Genomic DNA, 26,586 nt, shown 5'->3' on the forward strand with positions numbered 1-26,586 from the left:
TGTCTCTCTGCCTCCTTGTGATCTCTAATAAATAAATAAAATCTTTAAAAACAAAACAAAACTTAAGAAAGGATTCATCATCTTACAGACCTTTTTAGTGAACACGTTCCCTGATTGCTAGACTTTCTTCCTTTTAACAATATCTGGGGAAACACACATGAGAGTCTTGTGACAAAAGTACTTCCTTGAAGAAAAAAGCATCAGAATTGACCTGTCATCTGATATTTATTAAGTCTGTTGCATGTTGATCCTTTTTCCTTTAGCATCCACATTTTATTTTTATTGAGAAGTTAAAAATATAAACTTTGTTCTAAATATATGTAATAGAAAAAATATATTTTATATAACATAAATATGCATATATATTATATGAAAGATATTATTATATATCACCAATTTACTTATTTGACACACTCTAAAATAGTTTAAGACCTTCTAAATCACTTACCCAGCTCCTTGTAACCATAGAGCTCAGAATTTAAAAGAAAAAGAACAATAAGACATTATTAACTCTCTTTAATAAAAAATGATATCTGGTGGCAGGGTTAGTTTGTTTTTTTTTTTTAATGGCTCCACCATAGCATTGTTAATCTCTTGGGTTGTGATAAGGACTAGAATTTACATTTCTGGCAAGTTCTCAGAAGATACTGCTGCCGCACTTTGAGAAACAGCATGCAGAAGGATAGGACTTCCTCCCCACTCTCTTTTCCTCCTTATATCTTTCCTCCCTCTTGTATCTTTTCCCAGCTCCTTCTCTTCCAAATCAATCCTCTCTTCTTTGGTTCCTTTACCCTCTCTCCTTTTTTCCTCTTCTCTTTTCCTCCCTTCCTTCCAAGATGATATTTGAGGCATCCCGCAAGAACATGGTTACAAGGACTTGTTTTGAGTAGCCACATGACGATATTTACTGAGCAAGTACAAAGATTCCTTCCTGCCTCCCTTCCTTTCTTCATTGATCCATTCGTTCAGCAAATGTTTGTTGAAACTCTTAGGCCAAGCTCCACGCAAGAAGAAGATGGACCTGAGAGAATTCTCCATCTGCTTGGGAAAGGCAGGCAGTCACAAGTGTATAAGGCATTATATAATTACCCGGTGTCATTAATGCTCTGAATTAAACAAATGTATTGCTGGCAATGAAGAATAGTAAAAGGACACTTTTTCCCTCTGTGGTCAGAAGGGGTCTGTCCCCATAAGGGTGGGTTGAAGCTGAGACCTAAAGACTGAAAGGAAGATATCCAAACAGAATCTGGGGAGGGGTGGTCCAAGAAGATGAAAAGGCAGGTATAAAGGCCCTGAGGCAGGAAAAGATCAGTTCTGTGTTTGGGTGTCTCCAAACCCCAGGCACACAGTAGGTGTGCGGTCAATATTTGCTGAGTGAATGAGCAAATGAGTTATCAGACCCAGGCCACTGGAGCATAAGAGGCAAGAAGAAGAGAGGCCAAGCCGTGAAAGGCTTTTTAGAGCATGGGTGAGAAGTTTGGATTAACCAGTAACTTGAGCAATCTACTCTGCCCTCCCTCCTCCTCATAACATTTCCCACACCCAGCTCAAATCCTGATCTACAGTAGCAGTTCTCAAAGTGTGGTCCCTGGACCCCTGAGGACTGGTTGTTTATCATTCAACATCTGTGTTCATAAGCTGACAAGAGCTGTGCCTTCATCCATGAATTCATAATTTATGACTATGTAAATTAGAACAATTAATCGCTATGACAATTTGTTTAAAAGGCAGCTGTCTTTCCACTACGTCTAATCAGAAGCTGCCCCGCCCCTCCCATGCAGTCTGGGATGGGTTTCTTTGTGGCAAGGAGAAGTGGTCATCGCTGGTCCCAAATTCCTGGAAGGCAGTAGCCAAAGCACACACATTGTCATGATGCAGGATAAATTGGTTCAAAAGAAGTCGAGGAATTCCAAACAAAGATGAGAACAAAGAAGAACAATGAATCAATTTATTTATACTTCGTACAGTAGTTTCAAATACTCCTTATAGGAAATAACAATATCTGGCAACTTTCCCCAGTCCCAAACTGCCTTTAATCTGTTACAGTTCTCTCTAATTTCTCATATTATTATGTGCTTTTTTTTTTCTTTTTTTTTTCTAAAGATTTTTTTTTTAATTTATCTGACAGAGATCACAAGTAGGCAGAGAGGCAAGCAGAGAGAGAGGAGGAAGCAGGCTCCCTGCAGAGCAGAGAGCCCAATGTGGGGCTCGATCCCAGGACCCTGGGATCATGACCTGAGCCGAAGGCAGAGGCTTAACCCACTGAGCCACCCAGGTGCCCCTATTATGTGCTTTTTAAAAAGAAAAATGTAATCAGTAAGAGCCTGAGTTTGAACTTTTCCTCATTGTTTCATACTATGTGAATCCCTATGGGCTACTTAGGACCCCCTAATTTTGGGGGGAACTCTCCTGTAAGCCTTAAGATTCTCCAGGAAAAAGAACTACGAGTTATATAACTTTGGAAAAGAAATGTCTGTGACCACTACTGGGCCTTTCCTTCAATCATTCTTCATATACATCAATAGTAAAATAAATGACAACACATGATTCTAAATATATGTGTCTGATAGACCAAAAATAAAAGAACCCAATTTAAAGAAATCATTTCTTCTGTTCCTAATTCCTATTTCCAAGGGCATTATTAGCAGATCACTGCTAATAACCTAGAATAATCTAAACTGTGTTATAAGGATTTTTTGTTGTCGCCTTATTTGATTAGGCCTTCAAGTTTTGCCTTTTTTCCTACACTGAAGGAAGGATTATAGGAAGAATGTTAGACAGTATGTTGAAAATGAAGTATAATTTTTAGATGAATTTATAGTGTACAATAGGTCGTGGCATGTAGTGTTTAAAAAGAAAAAGAAAAGATGGTCGGCAAAACTTGGGGGAGATCAGATTTATTGAGGATTTGGGCAAAGGACAGAAAAGAGTATTTAGTATATTTGGGTGAGAAGATAAATCAAGTGTGCCGGTCAATTTATGAGAAAATTCTATAAACCTCAGTGGAAAAGACAAAGCGAAAGAGAGACAGCAGAAGCTAGAAAGGTGCAACCTACATGATGGATGAATTTAAAAGAGAGAAAAAAAATGTGATGGGGATGTAATCTATGACCAGGTAAACCAACACCTGCACAGCATGTAAATGTTCACAAAAGGTGCTTTCACATCTGTGACCTTATTTATTCTTCCTAACAGCTCTGGGAAGTATTCAGAGTGGTGTAATTCCAGTTTGACAGACAGGAAACCACATTGTTTTCAGAATACAGCAAGAAAAGAGAAAGGTAATGAATGTCGAAAAGGAACGAAGCTGCAAAAAGACCCCTGTAAGGCTAGAAGGCAGCCTGTATGTAATGGAGAGTGGAGGGACCGCCTCTGATGCTGCAGAGGCGTGTCAGGCTTGAAAAGCCTTTGAACTTGGGGGCAAAATACAGAGGGGGAGAAAAGCTCTCTTGGAAGGCAAGTCATCTGGGCAGGGAAATAGGAAAGATTCTGTCTTCCCAGAAATACACATGGTTCAGATTTGACCTTTGAGTGTTTGCTAACTTGAAAAGGAGATTTGAAATCTCTGGTCTGGCTGCAGATTTAAAGCCCATAGGATCCCTGAAGGGATAGAAATTTCATTTTTTAATTTAAAGATCTCTTAAAAACATGTTTTCTAAAAGGATCAAAACAATTTTCACCTTTTTCTGCTTATCCTCAAAGTAGATACAGTTTATAGAGAAGTTGATACTCTAGCTTTCTGTATAGTATCTGAAAAAGAAGGGACTCTGACATTCTTCACATTAATTTAGCTCCAGAGAATTCGGTTTTGAAAATTAAAATGTGTAAAAATCTCATCTCTTCTGGCAGTTGTCAGGGCAGGCACCCAAGAAAAGCAATCGAGCACTATAAAAAGTTGTTGCAATATTTTGCTTGTATCACCTGTGTACAATTAAACATTTTTGCTCTTTGGTTACTAGGAACTCTTTTCAAATCCATTCTCAGATACATGATGATTCAGGTACTGAGACAGTTGCTAAAAAGCTATAGTTAGCGCTGAAAACTGAGTAAATTCCGGTTTTTGTAATAGATGTGGGAACTGAGCCATCCATCGTATTTTCCTCAAAGGAGAGTTTTACAGCTTTCTTATATTGCTCAGACAATTATGGATGAAATGGTATTGACTACTGGATGGTCAGTGATGAAACTGCTCTGCAATTTGCTTTGTGGGTTGAACAACTGGCAGTGATTACCTTTGTTCTTGGTCAGCACCATTTGCATAAGATTTAGGGAGGACAAGGACCTCTACGCAAGAGACAGGGGAAAGTGAATGGCAGAGAAAAATAAAGGTCAAGTTGACAATGGACAAGATCCTTTGGGGGTCCTTTTCTCTTGCTGGTGTCAGGGGGATGCGCAATGGGACAAATGAATGCTTTGAAGGTGAGAAGGGCAAAAGCACTCTCTAATAAAAGTCTTCAGGAAGGACTGGAGGCGACCTAGGGAAATCTGCTGCGGTCAAGTTTAATCCTGGGAAAAAGAGGCCCTGGAGAAAGCAGATGAGGAAGATAGGAAGGAAGATAGGGAGGGGGGAGGCGCTGGGTGTGGAGGGAGGAAGGGGGTGGGGGGGGGCCGGGAAGGAGAGAGGGGGCGGGGACTGTTTGCGGCTCCGACGGCGGGGGGTGGGGCGGGGGGTGGAGAGGACCACCGAGTGGGAAAAAGTGAAAGTCGCGGGAGAGGAGGAGGAGGCAGAGCCCGGCGGGCCCGGACGGGACCCCCAGGCCAGGGAGGCGGCGGCGCGGTGCAGCGGGGGCCCGCCTCGGGCCCCCTTGGCAGCCTCAGGCGTTGGCTCCTCGGGGCTCCCTCCCTCGCCGGCGCATTGTTCCTTTGCCGGGAGACGAGGAAATTGCCTTTTGATTGCGGAAGTCCGCGGCCGGGGCCCGGGGCGAGGCAGCGCGGGTCAGCATGGCAGCGTGGGAAGGGCGGCGCGCTACCTGCCCCCGCCGCCTCTCGCGTCCGCAGCCCGCCCGGGGCGGCAGCAGCAGCAGCGGCGGCGGCGGCGACGACAGCGACCGCGGCGGCCCCTGCGCGTCGCCCTCCGGGAGGGAAGCGCTGTGCGCCCGCGGGGCGCGCTGAGCGCGCGCAACAGGTGGCCCCCGCGCGGGCCGTCGGGGCCGCCCCGCGCGCGCCCCAGCCCCTCTGCGGAGTCGGGGTGGTGCCGGCTGAGCGCGATGCTGAGCCATGGAGCGCGGCTGGCCTTGTGGACCGCGCTGAGCCTGCTACAGGTGAGTGGCCCGAGAGAGGTGGCGGCCGACGCGCCCCTCCCTGCCGACGACCGAACTCCCACTCGGCTGTCGGGTCGCCTGGGTTGTGGTTTGCAGAGTGAGATGGCCGAATGTCTTCCTCTCCCTTGGGAAGAAAGGTCCTCTTCTGAGCCCCCGGCCGGACTGACAGCTCATCCTACTGTCAAAGGCACAAAGCCGCCTTCCTTCTCTCCAGCTGCTCCCGAGAAAGAGCGGCCGGGGAGAAAGTTGCCACCCACCTCCTCCGCGGGTCTTTCCTCTGGCTGGAGGGCAAAGGGCTGGGCTGAGGCTGGGAGTGAGGACTGAGGAGGTGGCTTGGGGACCTTGCTGTGGACAAGTCCCTGGGCGTTCTCGACTGGGTTTCAGCTGCCTCTGGTTCCTTTGCAGACTGGACTGGGGGAGCCAGTGAGATGTAACTTCACCCTGACGGAGTCCAAGGTCTTCAGCCGGTCCGCGTCTCTCCAGTGGAGAACTTTGGGGTCACCCTGTAACTTCAGCCTCATCTATAGCAGTGACACGTCCGGGGTCGCATGGTGCCACCCCACGCGGGTAGACAACACCACCTACGGATGTTACCCCAAGGATTTGCAAGCGGGAACCACCTATAACTTCAGGATTGTGTCTCTGGATGGAGAAGAGAGAACTGTGGTCTTGCAAACAGGTAAGGGGTGACAGGTGCAATGGGACAGCCAGCCCACTCTGGGCTGAGCCCTGCCTTTTCACACTGGTGTTTCATTTGAGTTCCGGACATACAAAAAATGAAGGTAAAAATACCTGTGAAGATAAATATTGACCAAGATTTTTAGTTTCCTCAGTTCTGGCCAGAAGCAGCTTGGTTGACTTTTAGAGATTTCCTTAGCGGGCAAGACAGCGGACTAACTCTTTGAAGGGGGAGTGCAGCAGAGAGGAGCCTGTGGGCTGTGGAGGGAGTTTGTTAAATTTGTTAAAATGATGTGGTCTGAGCTTCCATCACATTAAATTGTCAAGCCCTGGAATATATTAAGTAAATGTTTTTAGAATAAATAATGGAAGTGCAATGATTAGGGATATGCCTTTCCTCAACTTAGTTTTATTTTTGGAACTAGGACATAAAATCTTCAGGAATAGAATAGAGCCATTCATAGGGGAAAATTCGAAAGTCCCTTCAAATGAGGGCATGAAAATTAATTTGTGTAAGTTGAGTAACTAAAACGCGGTAATATCAGAGATGGTCCTTTGGTTACTCTGAACTTTAAGTCACTTATTTTCTTTACAGTTTTGGTAAACCCTTCTGTGTGTACATAGGAAGAGTTTGTCTTTCCCGCCTCAGTTTTCTTGTCTATAAAACAAGAGGGTCAGACTTGGCCCTCTTGTTCATGTCCAAGTTCTTACCAAACAAGAGGGTCAGACTTGGCCCTCATGTTCATGTCCAAGTTCTTACCGAATGCCAACCACCTCGGTGGAGGGCTGTCGTACTCTCACCTCGTTAATTCCTGTCAGCTACCCTTTAGGTGTGCTCTAAATTCTCTAACACCTTTGATGTTTCCTGACTTCATAGGTCTTCCTTTTAACATTATCTTTACTTGCTGCAATAGTGAAACTTTACTTCTACTCGGAAAGTCAAGTGTCACAGAAAAATTCTGGAAGTCAGATTTTAGAAACGTATTGTCCTTACTACTATTTCATGTTCAACCCAAACCAAGGTGACTTCCTTAGCTATCGGTCTTTAGAAAGGTCTGAGAACATTCAGTTCTCAGGACGGCTACAGCAGAGTCAGGAAATGAAGCTGGGTTCATGGAACAAGTCCATCAAATATTCATTCTCTCTCTCTCTCTTTTTTTTTTTTTTTTTTTTGAGAAAGATTAAGAATGCCCAATTACATCCCTTGGCTGACTTCAGATGAAACTCTGAGATAATTTCTGAGTTTTGCAGTAACTTAAATTGAAAAGAAACACCACTTGTGAAGAATTTGATAATGTTTTTATATGGAATCAAAGAGAGACTGAAATCAACCGCATAATTAGAACATTTCACAGAAGTTGAAGTGGTTAGCTTTTTAGTCATAAAGCTGGTGGCCTTTGGTACATGAGGATAGTTTTGTGAACACTCAGATTGTTAACGCTGTGAAATTTATGACATAGAACTTCCAGATGTGTTCATTGCGTTTGTTAAGGTGTCTGTTGAATGGGGGCAGAACTGTTTTTAAAAATAGGAAAAGGACTCACTGTGGGTGTTACTAGTTAGAATGCGCTCCAAGTGTAATTATGCACGTAGGTGTTCCAAGTCCAAAGACGTTTGTGAAATGTAAGAAATATTTGCATTTTATTGACTATGTTGAGTTAAAAAAAGGCTTCATCAGCATTCAGGTTTTCAACATTTTTCTTAAAGAGTTGCTTTTTACAGTCTCATAAATATACTTTTCACCACAAATTCTATGAGATCCGTGATATTGTGAAGGATAAAATTTGTAGGTGATGGTTGTATAATGATATTTTTTCCCCACACTTATTGGTATGATGATATAATGCTTAGGATCCTCTATATTCTAAAAATAATTTTATTTAAATAAACATTTTAAAAATTAAGATATTTTTTAAATGTTTCAGGGAGGAATTTTTTTTGGGGGGTGGTTGTGTTCTTTGTCATTAGTGCTTTCTTTATTTTAAGGACATATGTGAATTTTTCATTTAGTTGAGAGAAAGTACTAGTATTTCTCTAATTTGCTAGGCTACAAAGATGAACTCTACAAATCATGTTTTAATCTTAGTAAAGTAGGACCAACTAGTACTACAATATTAAGTCTGAGATATAACTTCAAACAAAAAAAGTTATTCAAAATGTATTGTGCTTTACTATTCCGTTTTGCCTGTCTTGTCGGTCTAGGATAAAAGAGAATGAGAGCAAGACATGATTAGACTAGAGATACAACAGTTGCTTAGATTATCTCTGTATCATTCCAAGTGTGAATTGTCAGGTTGCTTTTCCAGATAAATTGTCTAAAATTCAGTTAATTTATTGTCATGTAGACATGGCCTAAAATATTAAAAAAAAAAAAATTTAACTACATGGGAACTATTTTAGCAACAACCAGTTTCACTCCAGATTTGAAACCAGAATTGAAAAAACATACATGGATTCAGCTAACATTCACCAAGCATGGATTCTGCAGGGAATTATGCCAAGTGGTGACTGGTGTCCTTGTAAGAATGAGGAACAGAACATGATCCCTGTCCTTACAGTCTGTACAGAGGGGAGGGAAGTTCATGATGAAGGTGGGGACAGAGCTTTCCCACTTCTTTCCTAGAGGAAGACCTTGCCCTGCCTCCTATGTGCCATGCTGCCATCATCACAGAGAAGACATGAGACCTTTCTCAGATTCCTTCGGTCATTAGACTGGTTGATGCAAAAACCATGATAAGCTGAAAGCCAAATTAATTAGCTGTGAACAAAAATAATTTGAAAGTCAAATTATCTAGTCATGAATTCATTGGAAATCAAATAATGAAGACAATATTGAAGAACTCCAACACTTTTCTGACACTGTCCTCCAAGTCTAAGCAGGGGCTGCAAATTTGTAACCCCTTGGGGTGTCTAGCTAGGTGTCTAACTTAATACGTTTTGTTTGGCTCACATAATATTTGTGAAAAATCCAGATGATTTTTGCCAGCATTAAACACAGAAAATTCACGTAAGTGCCAGATTTATGGGTTCCCCTAAAATATTGGAAGATTTGTCAAAGCTGGGCCACTCTGCCTGGAATTCTCCAGAGCTAAGTTGTAGTATCTCTCCTTTTAGATACCAATTCACTGGACTCCCCCTGGACCACTTCATTTATTTCCGTACTTGAATTCATCCTAAGGGCACTTGAGTTTGTTTAATGAAAACTTAGAGTTTTCATTTAGAAGTTTTGGGGGACTTTTATCTTTCCACAAAAGGGAAGTAGCTTTCCAATATCTAAAATGACATCTCAGGGCACCTGGGGCTCAGTGGGTTAAAGCCTCTGTCTTTGGCTCAGGTCATGTTCTCAGGGTCCTGGGATCAAGCCCCATCAGGCTCTCTGCTCAGCAGGGAGCCTGCTTCCCCCACCCCCTCTCTCTGCCTGCCTCTCTGCCTGCTTGTGATCTCTGTCAAATAAATAAATAAAATCATTTTTAAAAATGGCATCTCACACACTGGTATTCAATAAATATTGATTAAGTAGAAATGGATGAATGAATAGCTAATGAATGGGTGGATGGATAGATATGAATGAATAAAGTGAACATTTCAGTGGGGGAATATATGTATTCTAAAAATATGATCTATTCTCCTTGGGTTATAGGTATGTTATAAAACCCAGGGAAGTAGTCTGGTAGTAAAGAACTTCACTTACAGGCAGACTATCTTAATAGCATATGCCTTCTTGTTAGTTTTAGCTACTTAATAATCAGCCTAGAACAAAGGGTGAAAAAGAATAGCTCTTTTAATGTGGCTAACTCCTTTATCTTTAACAACAACCACCAACAAAACAAAAAACAAAAAAAAACCACTTTAGAAGCATTAGTTACCAAGTTACCATATCAGCTCTTATTTCTACTTCAAAATGTTACTTATTAAATTAGTTTACTAGGGCTTCCATGATAAAATACTGGACCAAGTGACTTAAATAACAGAACTTTATTGTCTCACAATTCTGGAGGCTAGAAGTCCCAGATCAAGGTGTCAGCAGCTTTTTCTTTGAGGATTCTCTAATGTTCATTCCCTTAGGTTGTCTGGGTTCTAGAAGGACACCAGTCATTGGATAAAGGTCCACCCTAAAAACCTCAGTGGAACACCATTACCTCTTTAAAAGCCTTATCTCCAAATACAGTCCCATTCTGAGGTACTGGGGGTTTAGGGCTTTAATGTATGAATTTTAGAGGGACACAATTCAGCCCATACACTTACAGAGCTTTAAACACAAGCCAGCACTTCTCAATGATGTCTGTAAGCTACTTCCCTCAAAATCTTTGGCAGAACTTATAAAAGCATGTATTATTGGCTTCTACCCCACATGTAATGAATTTAGAAAGAGTGGAGGCTGGGGTATCAGATATTAAACAAATATCACAGTGAATCAATGCACAGTGAAGTTTAAGATCTATTGACATAGTTTTTCTATTATTCATTGGCATTAAGATTCTGGTAGCCTTCCTCTTTATGCATGACTAGATCTGTAATACTGAAGAGTATTACCTTAACCAGGAAGAAACTAATACTCTAATATTTGTCTTGTGCTTTTATAGTATCTAAAATAGGTCCATCTACTTTACTTAGTAGGTAAGACTATAAAATACATATTATACTGACCATATATTGTTTAATTTTATTTTTAGGGATTATTGTAAAGGGGCAGGTTGTGTTAACGGTTGAGAGCTCAGATCTAGAAGCAGCCGGCTCCAACACTTCCTAGCCAAGCAAGTTACTAACTTCTCCAGGCCTGTTTCCTAACTTATAAAATGGGGATGATAATAAATAGAATGCCTACTTCATAGGATCATTTTGCGATTTTATTTGGTTCACATATAAATTCTAGAATCGCGTTTGTCACATACTATGTGCACAGTAAGTTTACTATTATTACTTTCAGGTTGGAGATAAGATTGATATTCGTGAAAATTAACTAATCAGAATTCACACAACTAGTGTATAATAGAACCAGAACTTGAATCCTGGGTTTCTGGCTCAGCTCCAATTCTTTCCACTATTCTGCAGAAAATATAATTTTTAAGTTGATAATAGTTCTTTCAAATTACCATGTGATATTTTGTTCCTACTTTTCAAGTCGACTTTTAAAGAAGAAAAAATATATTACAAAATACCTTAAATCTATGTATCCTTCCCCTACACAAAAATGGAATAATGATTAAATGTGTTTTAGAGTGAAGAAATTTTAAGCAGCTATTGATTTTCAATTGTGTGGAACGTTTGGTGATGATTTCAATATTTAGCAATCAGCCATTGGCAATCTACTCGTTTCAGGAATTCTAAGGTCAAGCTAAGCTATGAATGTGGAATGAACCAACCCAGTTCTCTGAAGTTGATCTTTTGAGTGGTTGGGAAGCTTCTCCCATCAATCTGACTTCTCTGGGTGAGCATGGCGTTCTACAGGTTAGCAAGAAAGACATAAAGTCTTATTTTTCCAGACAGAATAAGAGAAGAACAAAGAATCATTTTTTCACCTTCCATTTCCAGACATCTATGTGCTGGAATCCCCCTAGGGGATAAAGGATAATGCTAATGCCTTTCTGATTTTATAGGGGAAATCAAGCCCATTCTGTCTGTATGAATGTATATCAATGAAGATGAATATATGCCCCTAAACATATAATATGCAAATAAAGTTAACAAGGTAGTTTTGCAGATAGATTTCCAGGAATTTGGGGGTTTGGTTTTGCTTTCCTTACTTTTATGTGGAAAAACTCCAACACGTAAAAAAGGAAACAGAATAGTATAATTAACTACCAGGTACTCGTCACCCACCTTTAACAGTTCCCAACTGATAGCCAGTCTTATTTCTTCTGTATCTCCACCCATCCCCCACCCTCTATCATTTTGATGCAATCCAAGCCATCATTTGATTCCATTTATACATATTTCAATATGCATTTTGGAAAGATAAGAATTATTTTTCACATAACCACAATATCACTCTATACCTAAATTAACAATAAGGCTTAGAAGCACATCGCAAGGGCTAGATCATGAGTTTCTGCAGAGGAGAGGCCAAGGGACTTCTCTTTCTGTGGCATTTATGCAGAACTTTAGGTAATATTGAGAAAGCCTCGCTTGTTAATATCGAAGAATTGGAGTGGGGCTCCTGAAGGCCGTCCTGGGGATGGCGGGGTTAAAGCCGCCCTGGGCTGTCAGTGCCCACCTGCCCCTCTGATGTTCACTAGAAGTGCTTTAGCTTCATCTGCTTCTCACTCTGTAACACCCCTTCTTTCTCTGACTTCAAACTCCCCACTTTGACCTTCCAAACGTGCTCAGATTCCTGTCCTTCGTGAAGCCAGCCTCTGAGACCTTAGCCCGTGGCTGTCATTCTCCATTGACACCTTTAGCCCCGTTGCTGGCCTGCATTCTTCTGAACAGCAGCAACAGCAGCAGCGTGAGCACCAACTGCCCTTTACTGAGAGCTCAGCTTGGGCGCGGGCTGCACTTACCATTCCCTCTGTTCCTTCTTAAGGCTTACAACTCTGTGTAGGGGGTGTCGTTACAGAGGAGGAAACAGCAGCACAGAGCTCCAACATGGTGCTTAGTCATGACTCTGAGTGACAGCGATGGGATCCGGACCCATGTCTAGTCGGACATCAGAGTCAGCCTCCCTGATAATTCAACTTTTGTTTAGCTTTCCTGCATATATCTCAAGTGCCTGAGTAGACTGTAAATTCTCAGGAGAGCATCTGCGACTTGTGGACCAAGGGCCCAAGATGGACACCCTCAGAGTAAGGTGGCCCCCTACACAGCTGTGAATGATGATGCAGATTTCTGTGGAATCTGCTTGAATTTCCCTTTCGGGGTATTAAAATTTGGAAAGTCCGCTACTACTTGACCTTCATATCTAGTGTACAAAGTCAATACATCAAATGCATCTTACTCTGATGATTATCACAGTAGAGTACATCATCTTAAAACAAGTCTGGAAGCCACCTGTGATCAAACAGCCACAATCACAAAGTAAAAGAAGATTATCCCTCTATAAATGCATTTAATTGACTGCAGATTGTGAGCAATTGCTTTGTCATTTTGTTCTTTCTTGTTTTCAAAAACCTTCACCAACCCCCCCCAAAAAACTCCCCAAACAAACAAACAAACAAACAAAAATCTGTTTGTGGCTTTCCTCTACCCTTACCTTGATTTCCATAAGAAAATGCCCAATTTTTTTTGGATAAATAGTTGGTGTTCCTTCCATTCTATGTAGAGTGCTACAAAAATGCAGCTTCCGGACTCCTAGCTTCCCTGCTTTTAACTAGAATAGTATCCCAGTTTCTGTAGAGATACAGAAATGGCCCCTGTCATTAGCCTAGAATTAGTGGTGAAAGATAAATTGTGTGTGTGGCGGGGAGGGGGAATAATATCCTATTTGAGGTGACCTTGAGTGCCTACGGAGAAGCTTACTTCATCTCACAGAAAGATTTGGTTCTGTAAGAAGGACAAAGATGGCGATGGGGAAGATATGCCAAGAGGTGATTTGCTAACAGTAGAGGAAAGGGAGAAAATAAGAAAGACACCCAGAAAACTCTGGGAGCAGCTCAGATCTAAGGTAGTGGGGTCTCAGGTAAAGACAGTCAGATTAGGGAAGCAAAAGAAAGAGTCAAGAAAAGATTAAAAAAAAAAATCAGAGTAACTTTCACAGCCACAGAGTTAGATTTATGTGTGATTATGTGTGATTCATTTTATCTCGGCAACAGTAATCTAACCATCAAGTGAAAATTCTGTAAATTTACCTATTATTTTCCATAAAAATCTGGTTTGAGTGTTTTTTTTTTTTTTTTTTAATTACACTGAACATGCATTCAAGACAACATCCCCCCTGGGACAGCTGTGATAGAAGGAACTTGCAGGCAGGTATTAGAATCTCAGTTATACTACGCATCACATACATGACCTAAATGAGTCACTTCATGTCTCTGAACTATTCCAACTGAGAAAACTCACTGTAAATGATCAGATCCTACATAGATATACTGTGTTTCTCTCATGACGGGGAGAAAAGCTTTGGCATTAGCTCATGAATGGCCTGCAGTTGTTAAAAGGTTGAATTTATTTTCACAGTAAATATTATCATCTCAAATTCTAAACACTGCAAATTCCTATGTCAATAAATAATAATGTGTTAGTGGCCATACAAAAGAATTTTTTTAAGCAGATATTACTTGTTACTTGCATTTTATATATATGAATTTCTCCTTCTTTCTAAGTCCCATTTCTTAAAAAGGGAAACAAAGAAGAATTCATTTTTTCAGAAATTTAGCTAAACTTCATCTTTTCCTCGAAGAACAGAAAAATGAGCTTGACATCAAGATCACTTATGAAATCGTCAGGCTTCCTGATACTGGTAGATTCACTGACATCTAGATGATGAGTACCACAGAACTTTACATTTTGCATTCCATATTCCAGGTTTGTCTGAAACTGAGAAGTGCAAACAAAGATGTCTCAAATTTATGGCTAATGATACATTTTGATATATTGATTGAGATTAAATCACTGATTTATGGTTTTCCACAGTTCTTGTAGTTTATCAAACTTCACTAGTTACAGAGTGATACATGGAAAAATCAGAAAGGCTGATTTGCACCTGTGGGCATTGACACCTCTAGGCATGGCGATGAATTATGTAAGTCAAGTAGGGTTTTCTAATTAGGCACAACCTGTCATATGATCAAAAGATTACATACATATAACTACATTTTGAAATGGCATCAGAAATCTCTCTCCTTTGCCTTCAAATGGATATAGAGATATATAAAATTCATTTGTATATATACATGAAATTCGCACCCCTTTTGGAAGCACCTGATTTGTTTCTAAGAAAATATTGAAAATTTTCTATGAATACAGCAGAGTTTTCCTTGGGCTTAGATTGAAAAGAAGTCTGAAAACCATGTAACTTCTGCAACATTTGTAGCAATAGTGGACAAGTGCCAGCACAGAACTTTATCGCAGTATAAATGGGGTTTTAAGTGTTTGTTTCCAGTGCAGGTTCTCGCAGCCCAGGCACTTCCCAGGCTCATTGTTCCTTTGTTCTAGCGGATGTACAAAGGATTGACTGTTTTGTTTTCTGGCTTGGAGAGATTAGATAAAGTCTGCATTTCTGAACTTCACCCTCTATGCACGCAACCTTAAAATTCATTTTCTATAGCTTATATTTTGTAGATTATATATATGTGATTTAGATTATACTGACCATACCATTATTTTCTTTAACCTCTATCTAGCTTGTAGACATCGATGACGGTATTGATCTCGTTTGAGCTATCACTGGAAAGCTGAGGTCCCTCCCATCCTTGTCCTTAAAATGCCTCTTCAGCAAAAATGTGTCATCTCAGTTGGCTATGACAAGGTTGTTCTTGAATTTTGCCCGCTATTAGAGACTCATGGTAGTGAAGTATCTTTTTCTCGCCAGGCAACAAAAAACTTTCTGGGAGGGGAAATTAAGTTCTTTCTTTTTATGACGAGGTCCTTAATTACAGACCAGGATGTAGACTAGAAAATTTAAATGATATTACCAGAAAAAAAAGTTCTGTTTTTTTTGCAAGAACTTATACATGAGAATCATCTTGGGAATTTTTAATTTTATCTTAATGGTTAGAAAGTTAGGTCATGGGAATCAACTGATAAGATTTTATCCAGTTTTTGTGTTCTCTTTTAATGAAGAAGGCAATTAGGGCTACTAGTTTAGCTTTAAAGAAAATTATATTCCACTTCGGCCTCCATTTTGTCAGTGATTCAGGGGAAACTTTTTTTGTGTTCAAGGAGACAACATAAGTTTGTATTACTGAGTGCCCATTTATGCCAGGTAAAATTTGCTCTACACCTCCTCAAACATCCAAGAATATAGATTATATATTAAATTACATATAATATAATATATAGAGAATATTATATATAATGTAATATAATATATATATATATAGAATATGATTATATGATACTCCCAGACAGAGGGGAAAGTGGAGGCTTAGAGAGGTTAAGTAACTTGTCCAAAGTCTTGTGACTGACCCACGACGGAGCCGAGGACTTGAACTGAGTTCTGTCTGACCCCAAAGTCCACACACTCCACCTAGACGATTCCCTGCTTCCGTGATAGGACCGCCTCCTGTTTACAGAAATAATAACAACAACAGTAGCTAACATTGAACACCTGCTATGTGCCAGACACTGTTCTGAGTGGCTGTTCTAAGCTCTAGATAAAACAACGTTATCTTCATAAATATCTTGCCAAATAGATAGTAGTCTTAACTGCATTGCGTAGATGAGACAGCAGCAGTGCAGAGGGCTTAAAGCATTGCCTGAAGTACACAGCTATGCTACTGACAGCCAGACTTAGCCCCAGGCTCTCGGACAACAGTGCTTATGCTCTGCCTGTGAACTTCTGCTGTGCTAAGGTATAAACCACACAACTTGCACTGTGGGCTCTCTGAGTTACTGCTGTCTAGGCTTCCTTGTCAGCAGACATTTATATTATTATTAGTTCCTATATTATGAAATGTCATGTGGCTTGTGTGCTTTTTGCAAGATATACTCCTATAAGTCACAGCATAAAACATGCAAAGAAAGACATTATATCGACCATAAGCTGTTATTTAGATTCTGGATGGTGTCTATAGGTGACCCAAAGATAATCTCAGGAGCTGGCGGGCCATAGACACCTTTTTAATACAGAATAAGGTTACGTTGTTCCTATTTATGTGGATGTTCATCACAAGCAAGCACCTTCTTAAAACATATACTGTTCTAAGATCTAGAATCTGAAGCTATTTTGTGAGCAAAATATAATTTACCAAGATGTGGATAAGAACAGATCTCTAGAGCCATGCCACGAAAACATCTGACCTAGCTTTGAGTTTTAGCCTCCAATATCTCGATCCGATTTTCTAGATCAAGAACCAGGTTGGATTTCTGAAAATTCCTTCTATGTAAATATCTCTCAAAGTTGTCCTTCCCTGCATTCAGGTAGGGAGAGACTTATTTCTCTCATGGTCCTACTGCACCATAGAATGGCTGATCCCTAAACACTGCTGACTTATTTCCTACCCCAGGGACGTGCTGTTCCTCCTATTTCAAGTTCCACAGTGAAGATTCCATGCATGGGAAATGGGAAATGGGACTCCCCAAGCTCACCCATGACAGTTGAATCTAAGTGAACATCTGGGTGAGGACTAACCCCTCGTACTCTCTCTAGAGGCTTCAGCAGGTCCAAAATGTCCCAGAACTCAAGTTGAGAAAATCTAAGGACGTAAGGAATTCGACCTGTTGGGAGAATTCATTTTGATGAGCAAACCTAGGTTAGGCTCATAATCAAGGCTCTATCTTTGGTGGGTTTCTGATATTTAAAAACAACCTAAAGCGATGTATTCTTAACCCCCCAAATCCACAACCTAAAGAAGAAAAAGTTCAGTACAAATTTCAAAATTAGTTCTGAATATCTGTATTTTCTCTTGAGATTTTTGGTATTTATCCAGCCATAGCCCTGGATGTTTGTCCATGTATGAAAAGTGCTAAACTTGCAAGCCAACGAAAATATAACCTTACTTGGAATTCTAAGCTCAGAACTGTCCTAACAAAAAAACGTTTTTATTAGAAAAAGAAGTTTATATGACTAGTAGCTAAATGGATTTCGTTTTTAAATGAAACAGTAAGTTTAAAAGTGGAGTAAATACCAATTTGTTTCACAGGCAGCAGATTCTTAAAGTTTTTAAGGAAAATGAACCTGGGTCCCAGCAAACTATCATATATTTGCAAAAGTCTTCAAGTCATGTTCTCTTTCTGGATTTGGCCTCACAGATCCTTTACCTCCGGCTAAGTTTGAAGTCAGTGAAGACAAGACTACTTCAACCAGCTTGCATGTTCGGTGGACTCCTTCTTCTGGAAAAGTCACCTGGTATGAGATGCAGTTGTTTGACAATAACCAAAAGGTACAGGAGACCCAAATTCACGAGAGTGCTTCATGGAACGAACATACATTTTTTAACCTCACTGCTGGTAATAAATACAATATTGCCATCACAGCTGTTTCTGGAGAAAAACGTTCCCCTACAATTTATACTAATGGATCAACAGGTAAGACCTGCTTACAGATAGTAGAGTATTTAAACGTCTAGGCTTCTTTTGGAGTTATATTAAAATTGAAGAGATAGAAATAAGAAAGCCCCCAGACCAAAGCTGACAGATAGGTAGGTAGATAGACAGACAGAAGATGTTATGCAGTACAGTGGGAAGAGTAGACGGAAAATAAGAAGATGTGGCTGTGCTGCTGGCTTGCTGGGTGATTTCAAACAAGTTCTGGGATTTCTCTGGGACTGGAATTTTCTCCAGAGTGAAACAGATGTTTCCTAATGACCTTCCTAACTCAAATCTTTAGCAACAACATTTTCTGCCTCCTTTTCTGAGTTGTGCCATAAAACTTATGCTTAAGTGTTTTCCTCCTTTGTATACTCTTTTCATAACATCAAGTCATGATGTTTCCTAAATATTCATACATCTGGAACAAGTTTTTGCTCGCACCCACCCATCCCAATGTCAATGACACACTTCACCTCCTTCCGGGAAGTACTGTCCTTCTGGTCATGCTCTCTCCTCTTACTTTCTCACCTGATTTATTGCTATCTTCCTGGTTTTCATCTTCCCTTTTTTTTCTCTTTGATGCCCCGCCACATCATAGTTAATTGGCAAAAATCACCTTACTACCTGTTAAATGGGGGAGAGAGACTAGTAAACTATGATGTAGCTTTGGGTATGGACTTTGAAAAGAGCATTAATTCAGATTGCAGTGAAATTTCAAGAGCGCCATTGTCATTACTTATTACACAAATTAGATGTACAGAGAAGCATCCATGAATATGTGATTTTGAATTAAACATGTCTATGTCTTCTTGAAGGAAATTATGAATGACCCTTTGGAAATGCATTTTATTTTTATAGTGCCATCCCCAGTGAAAGATATCAATATTTCAGCAAAAACCAATTCCCTCCTGGTTTCCTGGTCCCATGGCTCTGGGAATGTGGAAAGATACCAGCTGATGCTGATGGATAAAGACATCCTAGTTCATAGCAGTGTCATAGACAAATATGCTACTTCCTACAGTTTTCATGGACTGACCCCTGGCCACCTCTACAACCTTACCATTGTGACCGAGGCTGCAGGACTACAAAACTACAGATGGAAACTGGCCAGGACAGGTAAGTACCACTAACTAGCTGAACAAAGTAAAGCTCACGTCAAGAAAATCTTTAATAACCATGGTTTATTAAGTTATTTGACTAGGAGACAAATTGAAATTCATACATTATAGAAATCCCTTAAGATATTCCCACTTTTCTATTCAGAGGAAGAGGGACTCCTATGTGTTCTAAATTTTAGACCAGTCTGAAATGGGAGAGCTAGCCATTGATATAATCTCGGCTTATCTTTTTGTATTCTGACCTTTTTGATAAGAATTCCTACTTCCTTCTCTTAAATAAGCATCCCTTGCCTTTGTGACATCACTCACTATGAGCCAAGATGAATTTTCTCAGTACTATCCAACAAAACTTGTCCTGAGACCCAACACTACAGGAGCTGTTCTCACATGCTAACATAGCTGGAGAAACTAATCTGTGCTAAATGAATGTGGACATGAATAATTCATGTCCACATTCATTCATTATCTACTGAGTATAGTATAAACTATATGCTAGGCATCGTGGATATAATAGTGCCCAAGAAGGTCAAAGTCTTTGTCCTTATGGAACTTACATTCTAGTAGATTATAATGCTTCTGATGGGTCTAATGTGTTAATAAATTCCCTCTCTTGGTAAGCTATCCGATTTTAAGAGAAACTTCTAAGTATATAGAGCCTTAGAAATTACTCTGGCGGGGGGAGCTCTTAGATCTACAAGAGATTAAAAAAATAATAATAACTACAAGAGATTGATGGGAAAGATATTTGGGGGGCACCTATATATACACTTACATATCTTCATATCATACCTCAGAGATGTATAGCCATTCCCAACAAAAATGTACCATATATGTTGGGGCACCTGGATGGCTCAGATGTTGGAATATGCAACTCTTGATCTCAGGATTGTAAATTTAAGCCCCATCTTAGGTATAGAGACTGCTTAAAAATACTATCTTTTTTTTTAAGTACCTTATATCATTAAAAAAAAAAAAACTTATTTATTTACTTGAGAGAAAGCAAGCATGGATGGCATGGAGGATCAGAGGTAGAGAGAGAGAAGCAGATTCCCCACTGATCAGGGATCCCAGTGCGGGGCTTGATCCCAGGACCTTGGGAACATGACCTGAGCTGAAGGCAGATGCTTAACTGACTGAGCTACCCAGGCACCTAAAAAGTACCTTATATCTTAAGACTTCTTTATGTATAGCAAGGGCAATTTACATTTCTCACTGGCCTATGCAAAGCAGCATGCTGTGCCCATTTTTAAAATGAAATATTTTTATTTTGCTATTAGTGAAGCCCAAAATTGTGATATAGCCAAGAGGTAGAAGAAATAGTCACTGAAGTGTCTTTCTTTTGTAATCATTTTCTTTTTCTTTTTTAAAATTAACATATAATGTATTATTTGCTTCAGGGGTGCAGGTCTGTGACTCATCAGTCTTACCGAATTCACAGCACTTACCATAACACATAGCCTCCCCAATGTCCATCACCCAGCCACCCCATCCCTCCAATCCCCTCCCCTCCAGCGACCCTCAGTTTGTTTCCTGAGATAAGAATTTCTTATGGTTTGTGTCCCCTCTGGTTTCATCTTGTTTCCTTTTTCTTTTGATGAAATAATGACACAACTCTTGAGCTATAACTTTATCATGATTTTATATGAAAGATAAAATATTTTTAACATGCAAAATTTTGTGATAGCTGGTGTGTTGACCAATGTATTTAATATGTACTTGCTATTATTAGCCACATAAAGGTGGGAAATCAGGCAGATGACAGACTTCTCTGAGCATTCCAAGACCTCATTTGCCAGTTAGGATCCCTAGGCTCAGTGAGATAGACAGAGATGTCCAGGGTTGCCCAGGTGACTAATGGCCGAGTCTGAGCCAGAATCCAGTCTCCTCATGCCCATGTTTATGCTCTTTCCACTAGTCAGACAGCCTTTCTTTGATTTTGCAGTATTCTTTTTGCTTGTGAAGTTGTTGTTTTCTTCTGAGCAGGGTGTGAATCTTGTAGGGACTAAAATGCAGGTCAAAATTTGGCCATAATAAGACAGGTACTATGTCCTGAGTTAAAATGTCTTTTCCTTTCTTCTACTTAGCCCCCATGGAGGTCTCAAATCTGAAGGTGACAAATGATGGCACTTTGACCTCTCTAAAAGTCAGGTGGCAAAGACCTTCCGGCAATGTGGATTCCTACAACATTACCCTGTTTCACCAAGGGACTATCAAAGAATCCAGAACATTAGCACCCCAGGTTACTGAAACCCAGTTTAAAGACTTAACCCCTGGACGTCTTTATCAAGTTACCATCAGCTGTGTCTCTGGTGAATTGTCTGCTCAGAAGATGGCAGTGGGCAGAACAGGTGAGTGTAGGGCTCCAGAATATTCCTTGGCTGTCCAGATCATTCTCTGATCCATCTTAGAACAAAATAAGTTATAAGGAAGACTCCTTTTCCAACTTGAGAAATGTAGTCTACATGACTGAGGTTGCCAGGGCCCCCTATACAGAGTGAAACAGAAGGTTAATTGCATTCCTCTGAGTTATTTAAGCAAATGTGTTTGGAGTGCTTCCTGAATGGTGTGCATAAACTGGCTCTGCCCTGTGCTGTTTCACGTCACACCACTTAAGTCGTGTAAATGCATTAGCTTTGATACTAAGGAATAAAATATTTCTGATTAACTCCTAGAGTGAGAGCCAGTTAGCACTTAACCATGTTTTCCACAAATTATTTTATTAATTTATGTCACTAAATATTTATCCAGTGCCTTCTATGTATCAATTACTGTGCTATGAGTTTGGGAAGTTGTTAAAATGTCAGAGTTCCGCAAACTACACCAAATATGGCCTGTAACCTGTATTTGTGTAGCCCCAAGCTAAGAGTGGTTTTTAAGAGAGGTTCTGTTATTATCATCATTTTAGAGATAATTCAGAGAGCTCAAATAATTTGTCCCTAGTCATCTAGGCAGTGAATGGTGGGGTTGGCATTTAAACCAGAGTGTTTAATTCCAGGGTCCATTCTCTGTGCTGTTAGAGATTCCAAGTAAGAGCCATATGGTCAGAAAAACAAGAGAGCAAAATTCTTGTTCAGAAGACCAGTAAAGACTTCTTGGAGGAAATGGGTTTTAACTGGACCTAAAAATTGTGAGGCTCTTGACAAGGGAAGAGGCCAAAGAGGGAAGGGTATTTGAGCAAGTATAAGCAAAGGCATGGAGGAAGAAGGGCCCAGTATATTTACAGGTCTGCCGAACATGCACCTGGAGGCCAGTCTGGGAGAGAGTGCAGAAGCAGGGTGGGTGGCTGCAGGGACTAGTCAGAATTAAGACCAGAAGGATATCGGGTCTGATTTTGGAAAGCTACAGATGCCAGACCCAGGATTTGATGTTTTATTCTGTAATTAATGGAGAGACCTTGCATGCTTTTATGCAAATGAGTAATTAGACCAGAGCTACCTTGCAAGAAGATTAATCTTGTCAGTTGATAAAGGAAGGACTCTTTCATGACCACAACATGCAGTGTCTCTACCAAAAGACACCACATCCATCAACGTCAACATCATTAGAGGCAACGTCAATATTGTCTCTAGGGCTGGTGTGCAGTCAATAAAACATAGTGGTCAGATTGCTAGGTTATTAACAGTGTTACAGAAGATCCATTATTGATATATTACTAAGATGATTTTAGCATATATTTCTTGAGTGTCTGACGTCTCCAAAATGAGGAAAAAATACTCATTTGCAATCCACAAATAGAAATGTTTTGAACTGCAGCTATTAGGTCTCTTATCTACTGTTGCCCATGAAAAGTGAATCAGTATCCTTACTTTTGGTTTTTAGAATCTCCTTTTTGACATCATTTCACCGTTTAGTTCCAGACAAAGTTGGGAACCTGGAGGTAAAGAGCAATGGTTCGATAAGGTCTCTAGTAGTGAGCTGGTCGCCCCCTGCTGGAGACTGGGAGCAGTATCGCATCCTGCTCTTCAATGATTCTGTGGTGCTGCTCAACATCACCGTGGGAAAGGAGGAGACACACTACACCACAGATGATTTGGGGCTCATACCGGGAAGACAGTATGAAGTAGAAGTCACTGTTGAGAGTGGAAATCTGAAGAATTCTAAGCGCTCCCAAGGCAGGACAGGTAAGCAAATACAAAGGTGTTAATGACGTTGGAACCTTAACTTGGTCCCTCTCCCAAGCAACCCAGGTAGCTGTCAATGCCTCCCCCCGCCCCCACCATGTTCCCTGAATTTGAGATATTATAGACTTTTAGACTGAATTAGTTTTGGTAATGTTTATTTTTGTCAAATTAGAACTTAAAAATTGCTTCCACTAATAAATCCATTATTTTATGAAAAGAAAGACATTTTAAACACCAAAAGAATAAGAAGAAAACAATCGGAGAATCCCCTCCACAAAAGAAGATAGTTGACAGTTTTTTGCTAGTGATCAGTGTTAGAAACCATTGCTTTGACCTAATGTTGACTAATGAGGGAAATTCATGGTCCAAAGAAAGTTTATTAAAGGGAAGTGGAATATATTTGGTTTTTAAGGTAGAAGAGAATGAGGATCCCAAGACATGGGTCTTGGTATTCTGTCACCACTATACTGTAAATCCTTGGGGAAGTCACAACCCCTCTGAGACTGTTTGCTCAACTTTCAAATAAGAGAATTGTCCTTCTAAACTCAACATTCCTATGACATGGAATACTCCACACTTGGAGTGAAATTCAAGTATCTTCTCTCTTAGTCTTGCCTGATGATAAGGAAATAACTACTTTGATTCAATGTTCTTAGAAGAATGTCAAAGAAGATCAAGATATCCTTAGCTTGCCAACTGGGTCTTCCAGTCATATCTTCATTTTCTAAATATTAATATCCCTTAGATAATGATCAAAGGCCTATTTAAGCTTAAACCAAGCTCATTTCAGCATTTTACAGGACAAGTATCTATGTCCTTTCCCATGTTTTATCTCATTCACCTCAAATAACTTGGAGTACTGTCAAGAAACAGTAGGGGCTCTCAGCAGTTGGCATAATTATCAGGAGAACTTTTCTTAAACTGTATCTCTAGGTGAATAAGGTTAGTTGAAGTAGGCTTTGATGTAACAATCCAATTGATTTCAATATATTAAAGAAGGAAGATACAGATTTCAGGACTCAATTAGAACAGAATTACAGAAAATTTCTTTGATGTAGAAATCAATATAATTTTATACACTTTGTTCTTCCATAATTTTGTTTCCCTATTGTTTTATGGGACTAGTACTTTACTCTTAGCAATGTGTCCTAGAAATTGTAATGAAACCTTTTAGAGAAATGGAAACAATTTCAATTCTTTGGATAATGGGAACCTTTAATCAGATACTATTCTTGCTTGCCAGCTATACTATTATTATTTTCCCTTTCATGGATACATCAGTGTCCAGTTCTCAGAAATGTTCCAGAGAAAGTTGGGAACCCAGAGAAAAAGGGAAGCACTTTGTCTTTCCTATCTAACAGGGTAAAAAATACTCCTAATTTCATCTATATAGTCAAATGTGGACCTTTCTTAGTGTTTTTGTGGATGATATGATTGAATTAAGTATTTTCATATCATAGAATTCATATGAAGAAATAAACACTCAAGGTAATATGTGGTCAAAATAAATGACCCAGGAAAGCATTTTCCAGTGTATTCTTTTGAATCCTCCTTTCTGGATAGGTTATATAAACAAAATTTGGTATGCCTGGCTGACTCGGTCAGTGAAGCATGCAACTCTTGACCTCTTGGCTGTGAGTTCAAGCCCCATGTTGGGTGTGAGAGATTACTTAAAAGTAAAATCTTTTAAACAAACACACACACAATTTTTGAGATTAATCCCCCCCCCACCCCGAGAGCTCCTACACTTTCAGAAAAGAAATGCTGAACTGGAACACTCCTGTGGTTGGAAGAGAACAGCTCTCTAAGAAATTCTTGAGTGTTTCTGAGGCAAGTCAATGACGCAGTCTCCATTGCTTTTTCCTTAGTCCCCCTGGCTGTCCTCCAACTTCGTGTCAAACATGCCAATGAAACCTCTTTGGGTATCATGTGGCAAACCCCTGTAGCAGAATGGGAGAAATACATCATTTCACTAGCTGACAGAGACCTCTTACTCATCCACAAGTCGCTCCCCAAAGATGCCAAAGAATTCACTTTTACTGACCTGGTGCCTGGACGAAAATATGTAGCTACAGTCACCAGTATTAGTGGAGACTTAAAAAATTCATCTTCAACTAAAGGAAGAACAGGTAATTTTTTTTATAAGTTTTAAACTTTAAAAAGTATCCTGACTACTGAATTGTTTAATGTTTGAATTACAAATGTTCACTGAATGCCTATTATGTACTGGTCATTGTTTTATGAATGTTTCCTATTGTTTGTTTTCTATTACACTATTTCAACTCTTGGTAGTTGTTTTATTTGTTTTTTAATTTGTTTGGTTTTATTTTGAAATGGAAGCTGAGAACAACTTTTCCAAGGATATTTTGCTGCAAAAGAAAGCAGAGAAGTAGAGCATGATCTGAAAGAGAAGGTCTGTTTGAAAGGAGGATTTTATTTAAGGATAGAAGAAATAACAAGTTTTATGCTGATAGGAATGTTCTAGAAGAGAAAGAAATGGTGATAATATAAAGAGAGAGGAAGAATGGCTGTACTTATTCTATGAGTAAGCAAGCTGTGGGATCTAGAGCACAAGTAAAGAAATTGGCTTTAGAAAAGAACATAAGTAGTTTAACTTTAGGATCAGATGGAAGAAAAAAGTATTGGATGAATATACCAGTAAGTAGATATAGTGGTGGCAATTAATTCTTTGATAGTTCTCTTCTTCTCTCAGAAATAGGAAGCAAAATCATCATCAAAGACTCCCTTTTTCCAATTTATATATTATTGTTCTGTATTTTATTTCTCTCTCCCCACAAAAAATGACCACTTATCTTCTCATCTTCCCTTCCTGTATCTCACAAGTTCCATTTGAGATTACTTTCCTTCATTTTGGAGAACAGTCTTCAAATTTCTTTCTTTCTTTCTTTCTTTTTTTTAAAGGATTTTATTTATTTTTTGAGAGAGAGAGAGAGCAATCATGAATGGAGGGGGGCAGAGGGAGACAGAGCCTGATGAGCAGGGGGCCCGATGTGGAGTTTGGTCCCAGAACTCCAGGATCATGAGGGTCATAAGCAGACACTTAACCAACTGAGCTACCCAGGTGCCTCCAAATGTCTTTATTAGAGTTTTTAGGGATGAACTCTTTACACTTTTGTTTTTCTGTGTATGTCTTTATATAGCTTTCAAACTTGAAAGATATTTTCTCTGTGTTACAACTCTATTTTGAAAGTTATTTTCAAAAAAAAAAAAAAAAGAAAGGAAGAAAGTAAGTTATTTTCTCTCACTGAAGATATTATTTTC

General features: G+C 39.7%; 1 protein-coding gene across 2 annotated transcripts in view; it reads left to right on the forward strand.

Annotated features, from left to right (window-relative positions):
* PTPRB (protein tyrosine phosphatase receptor type B) overlaps window positions 1-26,586 on the forward strand; it is a 115,728-nt gene that overhangs the window by 24,135 nt on the left and 65,007 nt on the right. The window contains exons 1-7 of one of the 2 annotated variants that reach the window (XM_059402466.1): window positions 4,726-5,261; window positions 5,667-5,940; window positions 17,787-18,062; window positions 18,924-19,181; window positions 21,268-21,531; window positions 23,035-23,304; window positions 25,173-25,433. In XM_059402466.1, the coding sequence (XP_059258449.1) occupies window positions 5,208-5,261; window positions 5,667-5,940; window positions 17,787-18,062; window positions 18,924-19,181; window positions 21,268-21,531; window positions 23,035-23,304; window positions 25,173-25,433 (1,657 nt within the window). In that variant the 5' untranslated portion in view covers window positions 4,726-5,207. Of the gene's footprint in view, window positions 1-4,725; window positions 5,262-5,666; window positions 5,941-17,786; window positions 18,063-18,923; window positions 19,182-21,267; window positions 21,532-23,034; window positions 23,305-25,172; window positions 25,434-26,586 lie in introns of those variants that run through there. The other variant, XM_059402465.1, reaches the window with a different exon arrangement.

Source organism: Mustela nigripes, chromosome 6 (assembly GCF_022355385.1).
Source record: "Mustela nigripes isolate SB6536 chromosome 6, MUSNIG.SB6536, whole genome shotgun sequence".
Lineage (NCBI taxonomy): Eukaryota > Metazoa > Chordata > Mammalia > Carnivora > Mustelidae > Mustela > Mustela nigripes.